Source organism: Melanerpes formicivorus, unplaced genomic scaffold (assembly GCF_026170545.1).
Source record: "Melanerpes formicivorus ecotype bairdi unplaced genomic scaffold, bMelFor1.0.p_v2 SCAF_5, whole genome shotgun sequence".
Taxonomy (NCBI): Eukaryota; Metazoa; Chordata; class Aves; order Piciformes; family Picidae; genus Melanerpes; species Melanerpes formicivorus.
Genome location: NW_027142357.1, coordinates 30689183 through 30703814, shown reverse-complemented (window position 1 = coordinate 30703814; position 14632 = coordinate 30689183). Strand labels below are relative to the sequence as shown.

At 44.8% G+C, this 14632-nt stretch overlaps 1 protein-coding gene across 1 annotated transcript in view; it reads left to right on the top strand.

The window, feature by feature from the left end:
- The window catches only part of ADCY5 (adenylate cyclase 5), a 223618-nt gene extending 211315 nt beyond the window's left edge, over positions 1-12303 (top strand). The window contains exons 15-21 of the mRNA XM_068139006.1: positions 313-488; positions 4197-4223; positions 5048-5180; positions 5933-6196; positions 6534-6738; positions 7531-7655; positions 9668-12303. Coding sequence (XP_067995107.1) covers positions 313-488; positions 4197-4223; positions 5048-5180; positions 5933-6196; positions 6534-6738; positions 7531-7655; positions 9668-9796 — 1059 coding nt within the window. The 3' untranslated portion in view covers positions 9797-12303. The remainder of the gene's footprint in view (positions 1-312; positions 489-4196; positions 4224-5047; positions 5181-5932; positions 6197-6533; positions 6739-7530; positions 7656-9667) is intronic.
- The last annotated feature ends 2329 nt before the right edge of the window (positions 12304-14632 follow it).

The following is a 14632-nucleotide window of genomic DNA, read 5'->3' as shown; positions in this document are numbered from 1 at the left end:
AGTAACCATGTCCAGGGTGAACCTACATCACAAGCCTTGGTATAGAGCCCTATGCCACTTGGTTGTAAAGCAGATAACCCCTGGTAAAGAATGCAAGTTTTCCTTTCCACCAGTTGAATTGTAACACTTAAATCTCCTGTAGCATGGGATAATCCCACAGGCATCCCCAGGTTTACGTTTGGTCAGCTCAATTACGTAACTCCCAGTCCCTTTCTATCCCTCTGTTTAGCCTCCTTTGTTTTCTGTTTTGATTTATCCAGCTGACATTCATCTCTCTTCTGTTTGTTTTTTCCCCTTTTTGTCTTTATACAGTACTTTACCTACAGTGTCTTACTGAGTCTCCTGGCCTGCTCTGTGTTCCTTCAGATCAGCTGTATTGGAAAACTGATCCTTATGTTAATCATTGAATTTATATATGTTCTCATTGTGGAAGTGCCAGGGGTCAACCTTTTTGACAATGCAGATCTCCTGGTTACAGCTTACAGCTAGTAAGTGCCTTTCACTTCTGAAATCTTCACCTAACTTCTTTCACCCAATGGTTTCAGTGTGGCATTGGGTGGAAGGGACTGTCGAGGCTGTGCCACAAGCTAGGGGTGTGCACAGTACCAGAGACGGCATAGTTGTAAAGGCTTTGTCAATGCTGCTCTCCACCTCTGAAGAGTAGGAGAGCACAGTTCCCTTCAAGATCTTTTTAATGTGGAACTTGATTAATGAACTATCTATTAATAACAAAATATAACTGGAATCAGAGTGGATCCATATTTCTTCTTCTAGAAATGGGGAGCTGTAGTTAGTCATTCTCACTTCCCAATGTAGAAATGTCATCTCTCAAAAAAATAAAAAAGAGCCTCCAACAAATCTTAGCTGGCTCAGGGACATGATAGCAAGCCACCAAGATGTTCAGACATCTGGTATATTAAAACCAGGCTGGGGTGGTGGAATGGTGGGTTTTGATGTTTGGGCAGTGATCTCCTGACAGTTGCTGTCGGACACGTCTGCCGTTGAGAAGCCACTGGTGTCAGCATAATTCACAACAGAGGGGTCCAGACTAAGTGGGAGTTGCCCTTCTGCTTACAAAATGTGGTTTCTCATCACCAGGTTACACATCAATCATAGTGGCAACCTCTGTTACCCCTCTCCTGAAGGCCACACCAGGGAGGGAAATTTGGCATATCTGTAAACTCACCCTCCACCTCAGGTTTCATTTCTCACTGGGAGTTGCTTTGTTGTGTTAACTACTTGTTTCGATTATTTCCCCATGCCGGCCACAGTTGTACCTGAGATGTGAGTCAGTAAAAAAGCATGATGTTTTCTAAAGGTAACATGAAGCTAGGATATACAATGAGAGTTGCCTCTAAGACATGAGAAGCAGACCACTCCTCTACTCAGGAGTGAGAAGGCCTAACCTGGAATACATTTTCCAGTTTGGGGCAAGAAGGCAGCTCATGATAGTGGAGCACCCAGAAAGGGCAGCAAAGAACAGTCAGAGGTATAGGTGAAACATTTGTCAAGAATGATAGCTGTGTTTTCTCCCGTCTTGAACAGGAGGGCAGTTGAGCAGACTCCCTGTCCTTCCCAGTGCTGTCTTACAACTTATGAAATACCTTGTGTAGCTGCTTGGGTTTCTTGATGCTCATTAACTCCTTCAAGCCAGATGCACCCGGCTACTTCTGTCCTTCACATAAATATTCCATGATTTTAGCACTCCTGTGTGCCTAGTAATAATTAATGAGGTATGGCTTTTATTGCCATTGGCACTAATCACTTCAATAATTTTGTTAACCCAAGCGAATGAAATTATGTAGGAAACCCCATGGAGCTTTCTGTGGAGGTAGGGGGAAAATGAGCTTTCCTTCCTTCTTTTGCAGATGTTACATATTGCAACAGCAGAAGCTATTTAGCATTTTCTATCACAATTAGAGGAATAAAAGCATTTTATATCCCAAATATCATTTCATGCACTAAGCGAAATTGCAGCTCTTAGAAGTATAATTTACATAACTTTGCAATCAAAATGTCCGTAATGAAGTGGGGAAGGTTAGCATGTTTGCCTAAAAATAGCTTCCTGTGATGTTAGATTGCCTCTCACTAAAAGACATCTTGTCCAAATAGCTCCATGGACAGTTCTGTCGCAGTGTCTGGCAGTCCGTCTTGTGTGCTGTGGGAGAAGGGAGCCCAGCGTGTAGCAGAGTTCAGGGATGTACCATATTGTCCAGCTGATGTTTAGGAAAAAAAAGGCAACATGACCTCATACTACTTTAATTGTGTGCCCATTGTAGCCACATAATTAGTGTCTGCTCTGCAGCCATTATGGTACTCTGAATAATTAGAAGTGATGCAGATGTCACTTCACACTTCTATGTACAAACCAACCCAGCATGCAGGCAGCTAAGGGCTGATGATGGCACATTGGAGTCTGCTAGACACGACTGCAGCAGCACAGCAGCGTGGTGACACATGGAGTGTAACTGGGTGCACAGAGCTACTCTCTTATTACCATTTCCCTGTGTTGAAGATAATACCAATGTGTTGGGTTTAAAGATATGATGGACAATGTAATCTTCTGAGCTGCTGCATAGAGGAACCTGAAGAGCTTTGCCCAGTGATTTCTTCATCAAGCTCCTTCAGTGACTCAAGCTGCACTTACCTTGAGCAGTTTATTTAGCAAGCTTCTCTCTGTGTTAACCTTCCAAGTAATGAAAGAGCCATCTGCTACTGGAAATACTTCTCCCACAGGGAAGCAAGCTACCAATGCAGTGCCATTATTGCTTGCATTGGGCATTTTCACTTATCCAAAGCCTTACTGTAAGTGCTGGGTTTCCTCCATTTCATCATCTCTTCTGAAGATTTTGGAGCAAGCCTAACACCCTCAAGGCTGCCATGCTCCTGTTTAAGACAATGATAATGGAAGGCAGGCAGTCATCCTTGGCTAGAAGGGGGAATCATGCTGCATGTGAGAAGTGTCTCCAACTAAACCCAACCTTTAGTTTGGGGGTCATCATCCCCAGGATTCCCAAACAGGTTCCACATCCAAGCACACATGTTCAGTGCTGGAGCTGGCCAAGAGGCTGTGTGATAGATTGTGTGCAAGACAACGGTGGGTTGTAGAATCCATGTCAGAAGAAATTACATGCTCAAAGCTGCAGAAAATGTCTCAAACCAAACAAGGTTAGGAAGTTACTATGCTTGCTTTCTTCTTCCTTTTTTTTTTTATCATGTTATGCCCAATTAGGCTCCCTTGGCTATTTCAATTTTGATTATGTGTGCCTCTGATTCTGTCGCAAGAGATTCCCTCCAGTCCCAGAAAACTGTGGCCTGAAGCTCTCAAGACAAGTGTGGAATTCTTGGGCTACAGATATATCATATTAGCAGCCTGCAAAGCTGTAATTGCATCAATGACACTACAGTATTTTACCACTCGGCTCCTTCCTTCCATTTAAGTAGTATTTTAGAAGGTCCACTTACATGGTTCTCAGCCACCTAATACTCCACCCACACTTGAGAAGAAACCCAGCAGCATTAAGCAATCAGTTAGGAACTCAACTACCTACCAGAAAATGCCTTTCCATCCTTTCCCTGTCAGAAAAGCTCACCCTCCATCCTCTCCAGCAGCTTTGCTTCACTTTGCAGTACTGTGAATAACAGCATCAACAGGAGGGCTTTGAGTGCACTGGTGTGCAGCAAGCATAGCTGGGGATAAGCAGCTTGCAGAAGGGAGTAGCACTAAAGAAATGAAATTAATCACTATGCTAGAATAAATGGGCAAGAGAGGAGCTGTCCCTCGCAAGATGTTAGCCCAAAGCTTTCTTCTTTAGATCAAGTTTTTCCAGCCTGACCTAATGAAGTAGTGATGCACCCACAAGCATTTGGTGAGCATCCCACAGTGACATTAAAATCCCACAGGACTGACTTGATGATTCTTAGATAATTTAACCCCATAAACCATGTTGCTTTAACCTCATAACCCCATAAACAATGTTGCACCATGACTCCAAATGTTTGAGTGTAGCTCAGACCCTCTTTTTTCTCCTCCCCCCGCAGCTTTTTGTAGTTTTCTGCTGTAAAAGGGCTGTAGCCCCACACAGCGTCAGAGGTGCCACATTGCAGAGGTGCTGTTGAGCAGGCAGAGTGCTGGAGGGAACCAAACGTTTACTAACCTTGTGTTTGTGGTTTTTTTGTTGTTTTTTTTTCCCCAGCGTGTCTGAAAATGCAACGTTATCATGGTGAGTCACTTTGGCATGAACTGTTTTTTCCGGGGTTTTGTTGGTGGGCATTTTCTGTTGACAAGGTGCAGGATCAGCACGTTGACTCACCAGCAGTGCCTGATACTTGACTGCGTCACTGTGAGCCGGTACAACACGGTGCCAATGCCCTAAGTGGACTGAGCATTGCCTTTTTGTGTGTACAGATACTCTCACATCATCCTCTTTCTTCAGAGACTTTTGTCAGTTCGCTTTGTAGAGCTTTTCATAGAGCTTACTAAAGGTTGTGTCAAAACAATATTTTCATACTGTCTAACTCTCTAATTCAGATTTAACCAGGTTTTATTTGCTGGCTTGTCAGAAGGGACAGGAATGTGTCTTAGTGCTCTTATAGAATACTTTAAAAACAAAGGACAGTAAGAAGTGACTAATTAGAGAAGCAGCGAGTGTAGAACAGTTCCAGCATTATGAGTCTGGGGAAGCCAGAGGAGGAGACACAGTGAATACAGTCTGAACTGTCAGCGTGTCGGTTCTGCCAAGTGTAGTGGTGGCTGAGCATGTATGGCCACACTCTACGAAATGGCTTTGATACTGACATTATTTTTTAAGAACTTGGATTAAATTTCCAATTTCAAAGTCCTACTTTAGAAATCAGCATTTATGAGCCAAAGTCCTCAGCTTTTTTGCAGGTCATATTTGTCCCTTTACCAACATGTGCTTTGACAGGAAAGAAAACTTTTCTTCCAAGGCTGGTTAGTCTTAAAGTGGGAGCTGGGGAGTGTGGCTAAGCTGTGTTCCTCCGTGCTGAGACTAACTGGTAAATTCTGCTCCTCTGTTGGCTGCAGCTCTCCAGTGACCACACGAGTTGCACTAAAGATTGTGACACCTGTCATCATTACTGTCTTTGTCCTGGCACTGTACTTGCATGCCCAGCAAGTAGAATCCACTGCAAGACTTGATTTCCTGTGGAAGCTCCAGGTTAGTGGCTGTTTGCTGTGTTGGAGGAGTCTGCAGAGAGAAATCAAATGTGGTTCTGAAGTCAGATTAATCCAGTGAAGTCTAAATGCTTGGTTTAGTTTAGTTACCTAGGCCTAGGTACATCCTAGGTATGTCCTTCCTGAAGCTACAGTTCCAACTGAACATTAAATCCAAATCCACCCCCACTGACACAGAAGCAGGCCGCCCCATCCTCTTCATGTTTCCCTTTGTTCAGACACAGCTCCAGTACCACAGGAGACACGGGCTTTACAGGCTGGTGAAAAGTCCTCTCCAGAGTATTAGAAGAAGCTCATTTTATGTGTTCCATGGTAACTGTGCTTCATGACCATCACTGCACTTCAGTGAGCATTTGGGGGGTGCAGGGAGAGGATTGTAATTCTACGCCAGTCATGCAGTCAGACTTTAGCAATGATGAGCTGGTTTTGTCCTCCTCCTGAAACCTGGGTGCTTGACTGGGAAAGCCAGATGTGAGTACTTGCAGATAGTAGGACAGTGCTGGAATTCCCTAAAAGGAAGACATCTTGCCCACATTGAATACATGTGTGCACACAGACATGGACCATGTGCCACTGCAAAACACATTTCTGCATGCCTCTGGTTCTGCCCTCCTTTGCAGTTCTTCCCTCTCTTCTGTATTTTGTTCTCCCTGCCAGCTCATTTTCAGCTTTTTCCCCCTCTCCAGAAGAGTTACCAGAAGAGTAAGCACATCACTGTCTTTCCTCCTAAACTAGGCCACTGAAGAGAAAGAAGAAATGGAGGAGCTGCAGGCCTATAATAGACGCCTCCTCCACAACATTTTGCCCAAGGATGTGGCAGCCCATTTCTTGGCTCAGGAGCGGCGGAATGATGAACTGTACTACCAGTCCTGTGAGTGTGTGGCTGTCATGTTCGCCTCCATAAGCAACTTCTCAGAATTTTACGTGGAGTTGGAGGCCAACAATGAAGGGGTGGAGTGTCTGAGGCTGCTCAACGAAATCATCGCTGATTTTGATGAAGTAAGTCACATAAAATCTGGGTGGACAGAATGAATCAAACCAATAGATTTTAATTGAGCTTTGCTGAGATTTTGAAGGAAGGTGGTTTACTGAATCCTTGTGCCATAGTTCATTTCTCCTCGCTCTAGAAGCCTTTCATTTTTTCCACATTAAAATCCCTTCTTGTTCCCTTAATGCCCCTCAGAATATCCAATCCCCTTTTTTCCCATACTTGGAGTAGTGGAGGCTTTGCCCAGCACTTTGTAGTGCTTGTACCAAGGGAAGACACCTGCAGAGACATTACCATCATGTTTACATTCGGCAAGGTTTATTTACATCTTTTGCCCTTGTGAAACAGATCATAAGTGAAGACCAGTTTCGGCAGCTGGAGAAGATCAAGACCATTGGCAGTACATACATGGCTGCATCAGGCCTCAATGACTCCACCTACGACAAGGAAGGGAAGACACACATCAAAGCTCTGGCTGATTTTGCCATGAGGTTAATGGACCAAATGAAATACATTAATGAACATTCATTCAACAACTTCCAGATGAAGATAGGTAAGGTCACAGTGTTTACAGGATTAACTAAAGGTAGTGGTCAGTCTGAAACAGGGATTTTATGGAGAGTAAGAACCATAGATCTTACTTTAGTTGTACAGCAATGTTCATAGTGCCTAGTGACCATTTTGACCTCTCTGAGACATCAGAGTGGGGTTCTTTTTTTTCAGGGTAGCAGCATTGTCACTGATGCTCCCTGGAGAATTAGGAGCAGTTGGGCAACCAGCCTTAGCCTAAAGCGAAGGTCTTGTTACAGCATGGTCTCATGCGGTGGTCAAGTTTGGGCTCATTTTGCCTGTGCTATGCTCCTGCCCACACCCCCTGTGGTCCCTGGCTCTGCCATTCTTGTACATTAAATTGTTTTTCAAGTCAGGGAATAAAAAGGGACAGGAGAAGGAGAAGAAATGTGAAGTGTGGTATTTGTTCTGAATGACCAGGGCTGCTGCCTTCGCAGGCACTCTCCACTACAGCAGCTGTGTGCTGACTTCCAAGTGAGCAGTTTGCTTGGCAACTAGATGGCAAATAAACCTTATCATGTACTGGATGGTACTGGAAAGCAGCTCTGGACTGAGTGGATCCAGCCTGCGTTGCCAGCCAGGCACCAAGAAGCCAACTTTTCTTTATACGTTTCTTTGCCCGCAGTTTGGCTGGAGCTTTACATGTCAGGGTAAAGCTCAGCTAGAACCAATGCACCTCAAAGTTTTTTATTGTCTGAACAATAACTTGTCTCCATCTTCATGTGGTTCATGTGTGAGGGATCTGAGCACTGTGGCATTTGTCCTCTCTTTCCAGGCCTCAATATTGGTCCTGTTGTAGCTGGGGTGATAGGAGCACGCAAACCCCAGTATGACATATGGGGCAACACGGTGAATGTAGCCAGCCGGATGGACAGTACCGGTGTGCCTGACAGGATTCAGGTGAGGAATTCACTGGGAAACTTCCACAGCCAGCCCTGTGTCACTTGTGGCATTTGAAACTTACATAGGATTGGAATTTTTGTTCCTCTGTGTCATACAGCTACTTAAACAGTACTGAAATAAAAAACCAATGGGAGAATGCTAGTGCTACCATCAAAGTTTGGCCTTTAATCTTGACTAGTTTTGCAGTCTTTGGTCAAAAACTTGTGGGTTAGTTGTGCTGCATTTCCTTCCCTGTGTGCCACATTGGCACTGTGAGTACAGTCCTCCTGTGATGCTGCCATCTTCAGTTTGGCCATGTGCACCTGTAGGTTGTTTCACTTTCCCAGGGCTTGATTCAAGGGTGCTACTCTGTAATTCGCTTCTCTGTTCACAGCCCTGTTGATGCTGGGTGTTGTGAGGCTAGCAAGGATCTAGACATCAGCAGGATGGGGATATACAACTAGAGCAAGAGGACAGTTTAAGGGGTTAATGGAAATTGTCTTGTACTCAGACATCTCCTTGGCCTTCAGACAGTGGCCTTTCCAGGGATTCAGTTCCACTGTACTGCTTTCACTGGGCCCATGTCCACAGTAACAGACTGTAATGCCTTGAAGGGATATAAAAATAGTTCAGAATAACTGGGGTCAAACCCAAGAAGGGGAGCCATGCTGTTTCTTTACAATTAAGCTGTCAAGTTAACTGGATCAATATTTATCCAACACCCTTTGAACTTCCCTGTGAGATGGTCCATGAACCATTTTCATCCCAGTTAAGCAAATCAGCACAGCAATGTTACACCAACAGGACACCAGAAATGTAAATATTTAAAGCCACCTGAAAAGGGGTGAGGAAATACATTGCCATAAATAAGTAACTCAGGAAACCTGGTCTTTAAACTCCTGTTGTTCTGCAGCACAGGTAATTAATTTTGAGTGGCAGCTGCAGAGGAAATTTGGATGCTGGCTATAATCTTCCATTTGTTCAGTCTTTCTCATGGCCCTCTACCTGCTCCTTCATAAAAACAAACTCCTGGATGTCTCCTTCCACACTGTACATCGCTGGCTAATTTTACGTAATTTTGGGGAAGTTTTGAAATATGTGTAACCTGTTTTCCTATTTCCAGTGACCCTCAACTGCAAGGTGTTTTTAAAAATGTGACTCAACTTTCATCCTGTGACTTATGTGAAAGCTGTGGATCTCCCCTGGCTTTTGTGTGCCATGTCACACCACTTATCATAGTATCAGTCAGGGTTGGAAGGGACCACAAGGATCATCTAGTTCCAACCCCCCTGCCATGGGCAGGGACACCTCACACTAGGTCAGGCTGGCCAGAGCCTCGTCCAGCCTGGTCTTAAACACCTCTTCAGCAGTCTCTTCAGTTTGCAGAAGAGAAGGCTCCGAGGTGACCTAATTGTGGCCTTCCAATATCTGAAAGGGGCCTACAGGAAGGCTGGGGAAGGACTTCTCAGGATCTCAGGTAGTGATAGGACTAGGGGGAATGGAATGAAGCTGGAGGTGGGGAGATTCAGGCTGGATGTGAGGAGGAAGTTCTTCACCATGAGAGTGGTGAAACCCTGGAATGGGTTGTCCAGGGAGGTGGTCGAGGCCCCGTCCCTGGAGGTGTTTAAAAGCAGGCTGGATGAGGCTCTGGCCAGCCTGATCTAGTGTGGGGTGTCCCTGCCCATGGCATGGGGGTTGGAACTAGATGATCCTTGTGGTCCCTTCCAACCCTGAATGATACTATGATACTATGATACTGTGATACCTCCAGGGTGGCCTCAACCACCTCCCTGGACAACCCATTCCAGGGCTTCACCACTCTCACTTCTGTGGCTTTCTTTAGTTTCTAAAGGTTGTGTTTGTTCTGCAACCCGAGCCAACCTTTTAGTTAGTGATCGATATGCAAAAACTGACTGAGAAACAAAATAGTTGATCCTACTTTGATGTTGTCCATGGGCTACTGCAAAAGCACGTGAAAAGGCCGTGTGGGAGGCATGACAAGCATCCACTCACTCTTGTTTCTTCTGCAGGTAACCACAGACATGTACCAGGTTTTAGCAGCCAACAACTATCAGCTGGAATATCGAGGGGTCATTAAGGTTAAAGGCAAAGGAGAAATGACCACCTACTTTCTAAATGAAGGGCCTCCCATTAGTTAGCACCAACCGCAGCGTCACTCAAAGAACGGAGTCTGTGTTCCATGAGGTTGTGAATGGCTTCTTGGCAGCGAAGCTGAACACGCAGTGCAGTTGAAATTTCACACCGTGAATCCAGAGCCGGTATCAGCAAACTCTTTGGCCACCCATCACGAAAGGCGATCGAAAGAAACCACCTTGGAGGTGTTCCTGGCTGAGCGCTAAGTCCACCAAAAACGTGTACTACAGAGTTCACAGGGAAGAGATGGAGCTGGAATTTTTAACCAAGGCTGCTACCACAGGATGATATAGAGAAGCTATTTAAGTATTTATTGACGCACCACAACATTTACTCGGTAGAAGGAATGTATGATTCACTACAAAGCATCATTTTGGAATGGATTTGCACTCCCATCATGTTTCCTTCCATCCCATACTGCCAGCTATTTGAAGTGTACCACTGTGCTTTTATTAGCTGTTTTGAATGGGCTTTCAGAACTGACACCCGCTGTTGCAGCACACAAAAAGGCCTTTAACAAGGGCGTCAGTAATGTTTTAGTGTGAACAGACATCAGAGCCTGGCCCCCTCTTTTCCTTCTTTCACGTGGCTAAAAAAGACTCGGTCTTCTGAGTGGGGCTGGCACGTCTGATGAAGGGGAAGACCGAGATGAACAAAGATGGCTCTACAACCATATTTATTAAGAAGTCTTCTGTGCTCTTCTTTGGTATCTATCAGTTTACATGGGAAAGACTAGATGTAAACAAGGGACATTTTTTGGGGGGGGGGGGGGGGAAACTCCCCTGAAATTTGTTGTGGGTTTTTTTGTATTTTTAATTTTGTAATATTGCAAACATGGAGATCTAACAGATATACCAAATTCTATATTTTGTAAATTATGTATAAGCTGAAGGCAGGCTGTCCACACCGAGGTGTGGTGGGAGGTGTATATAACCTGTAGACTTTTGTGTACTTTTGTTTTGTGTGTGTGCATAATACTCTGAACACAGACTTGGCAGTTTTCAGATTATCACTATACAATCGACCAACAGTACACAGGTGAGTTTCCAGGCTGAATCAGATGCATTTTTAAAATGAAAATCCAGAAAAATAAAAAATCTACAACCCCAAAGAAGAGGAAAAAAAAAAACCAAACCATGGTAATCACAGTTACTCCACGCAGCATTCAAGCAGAGGGTGGCATCTTCACAAATGGAAACAGGACCTTTGAGTTTTAGCTGCTGAGGTGGTATCAGTCAAACGTGTCAGAAAGAGCTCTAAGCAAATTTTCTAACTCTAAAAGGAGCTCTTACAAGAAGAGAGAGGGAAAAAAAATAAAGCCTATTTGAACTTTTCTTTTAAGAAACTAATTTTTCATAGATGGTCTTAATAGACTGATGCCGATGTGGAAGTTGTCTGTAACTGCCATTTGACACTACAAGGAGCTCTGTACTGCAGCATTGAGTTGACTTGCCTGTAGTAGACACTTACTTGAAAGGAGTCACAGATTTTCCCTTTTCAGGAAGTAGGTGATCTTCAACAAAAGGTCATGATGGCAAGTGTGTATAGGAGGTGGTTGACCTTAAAATACAGTGCCATTGATATTCTGTGGAACATCTTTATCACTAGTGGGGGGGTGGGTGGTGGTGGGTATGAATAGTTAATGATTTATGTACGTTTTATAACTATTAAAGAAAAATCCCTTGCTATTTTATTAAAAAAAAAAAAAGAGAAAAAGAAAGAAAATACTTTTTAAGAAAAGCTCTATTTTTTATATTCTATGAGGGGAGAGTTTTGATATTGAATTTGGCTAGCACTAAAAATTACTCCAATCTTTTCACATTTAATAAAGTTCTTTTCCACTCTTCTCAGGGCAGAATTATTGTAGTACTAACAGCTTAATGATTGCACTATGGTGGTGGTGATGAGTTATTTTTTTCCTACTCGACGACAAGAGTAAGTGATAATCCATGGGCCTGTCTTAATTAATTTGCCATATTGCTAAGCATAACCCAAGCATGAAGCCATTTAAGCTTGAGCTTAAATGGCATCGCCCCTTTCCTTCTCCCTTCCACTAGGAAACATCTCTGAAAAGTATAGTATATTGACTTCTGTAAAACTGCCAAGTCTGCCCTTGTACTATACTTTTGCTCCTTCACATCTTTCCTAGTCTGCAAAACACCTAAGTTGCATCACACCGTTACACCTTTCTCCCCCTCTCCACCTGCCATCCCTTTCACCCCCTCACTGAGGTTCATTACCTTCATGCCATACACTTGGGTTTAGGTTTGCTTTCTGCTTTATGAAAGTCTGCAGTCGTCTTTAACTTTTGATTCATCTTACGAAGTTGCATTGTCAATGAAATTTCAAGTCCCCAGTATCTCTAGCTGTGATTGTTGACAGTGTGTCATGATCATTTCAAGGGGTATTCATACACTCTTTACTCTGGATCTTGCAAAAATGGATACAATTATGATTTCCCATGGAAATTGAAATCTATTTAAGTAATTTAACTATATTAAACACTGTTTCACTGGTAAAGTGTCTCTGTTTTATTTTGGCTGCACCTAGCTAGCAAAGAGATCAGATAAAAGTTGTGTAGGAGATCCTGAATCTGCACATAGAAACACCGCATTCTTGACTTGGCTGCCTCCACCACACTGGTACTACACACCAGTTACGCAGCATCAAGGGCTTGGTTGCACAGTAAATCTCCTCTGTGCACCCACTTGCCTTGAAATGCTAGTCTCGGGATAGGTGACAAAAGCCTCGTTGTGGCCCTGCGGTTCAATGTATCACTGCAACTGAGTAGCTGCTGGCTTGTGTACTTTAAAAAGCACAGCACCTGTGCACAGCAGTCCCCAGCTGCCTTGGTGCCTGCCCTCAGGAGGACACCCCCGGGGCAGCACTGCTTGCCGATGTACCTTCAGTCTTCATAGGTAAAGACAACTGCTACAGGTAACTGCTGGTTTGCACAAGCCTGACTTGGAACAGACTGCAGCTGAGGAGCCATTACACAAGGCACTAAGAACCGCATGGCCTGCAAGCTGTTACTAGCTAGGAGAGGGTTTGTGTGTGTGCTGCGGCACAGCTGCCTGAACAAAGTGCCAGTAGCAGTCTTCAAGAAAGATGAACTATTTAATACTTTGCATGTTCTCCTACATAACCACAGAAATAGTCTCAAAGTTCCAACCTCAACAGTTTTATCATTCTATCAAACTTAGCACACCTGGTACAAGCAATTTCTGAAAGTGCCTGGGGAAGGATACTCTGCAGGGCGGGCAGGCCAGCAGCCTCCAGTGCTGTGCCCTCTCCTCGAAGGTGCTGTACACAGCGAGTGGCTGAGCTGTTCTCCCTAAATGCAGAAAGCATTTTGATGAAATTTTATGGTGTTTAGCCACTTTCTCCCAACACAAAGCTGGCTACATCAAGTACTGCATTTAATAGTTACACATTTGGGCTGCCCTGCATTTCTTACATGTGTCCTGCACTGCCAGTGTCCCTGGCCTTGTTATCTGTGATGACCCATATACATGGACAAGCATCTGGCCAAAAGCTTTGCCCAGAGGGAAGTATTTTCATTCTGTTAACCTTCCTGCCTGCTCCTCAGGGCACTATTGCTTCTGGTTTGACTTTGGGGGCTGGTGGGGAGCAGCTGCTTTAAGCTGAAAAATTCAGTTTCCACTCTCTTGCCCCTCTCTGTCCCAGGGTTTTCAACTGAAGGCGCCAGAAGCAACTCCTGGGAGGGGGAGGGGCAGGACTGAGAACACTGGATTTCAGCTAGATGGGGTATGGTGGCAGCAGCATTTTCCTGCCATCTGGCAGCTTACTGAAAAAAAAAAAAAAAAAAAAACAGGGTTATTTTTTAAAATGTATGTCCCTAAGCCTCCCTGGCACTTTGCTTCCAGTGCTGGTGATGAGCCTGCACTGGTGGTGCCAGCCCTGGCCTGCTGGGTCACACTGAACGCTGCTGCAGAGAGGAGCTGGTAAGCAGATGGTGGGTGCTCAGTGGGAATTACCATAAGCAGCTGGCCCCAGATATCTTTTAAAGAACACAGAATTGCAGCTGCAAATAACTGTTGCCATCTACTGGAAATAGACCTGTGCAGCCTGAGCCAGGCACTGTGACCACCGCTGCTGAGCAGCCCCACAGGACCAGGCTCAGACACAAAACCCCCTTCCAGCATGGGGAACAACCTAAAGGGAGGCAGCCACTCTTTCCAGAGTACCAGGTTACACACAAATGAAAACTTACAGATAGGCAAGAAATAATCATCCCAGGCTGTGTGACACCATCCAACCCCTTCCCTGGTAGCACAGCAGTCAGTCAATGGTGCAAGACCCTACCATGCATACTGCTGCTGCTCCTCAAGCTCCATAGGAGGGCCTCCCCACCTAATGGCAAACTTGTTGCGTAGGGCAGCCCAAGTTCCAACAGAAGCCAAAGATGACCTGCTCTATGGCAGCCAAATCTGGCATGGTGAACCTTGAGTCCCACCTAAACCAGGACAGAGCCACTACCAGTGACCCTGCTGTGCCATCAAGACAATGATTTCTAATTCCTTCTTTTGCTGAGGGAATAAGAGGGCTCTTACCCTCCCTTTTCATGGCATTTCCACAGCAGCTTCAATACAAAGTTGGAGCATGTTCTCACTTGCTTTCAAGCTTTGCACGGAGCTTGACAACTAGGGCATCTTCCACGAGGATGATTGTAGGGCTGGAGCACCTCTCCTATGAGGACAGACTGAGGGAGTTGGGGCTGTTCAGTCTGGAGAGGAAAAGGCTCCCAGGAGATCTTACTGGGGCCTTCCAGTATCTTAAGGGGGCCTATGAGAAAGCTGGTGAGGGACTTTTTAGGGTGC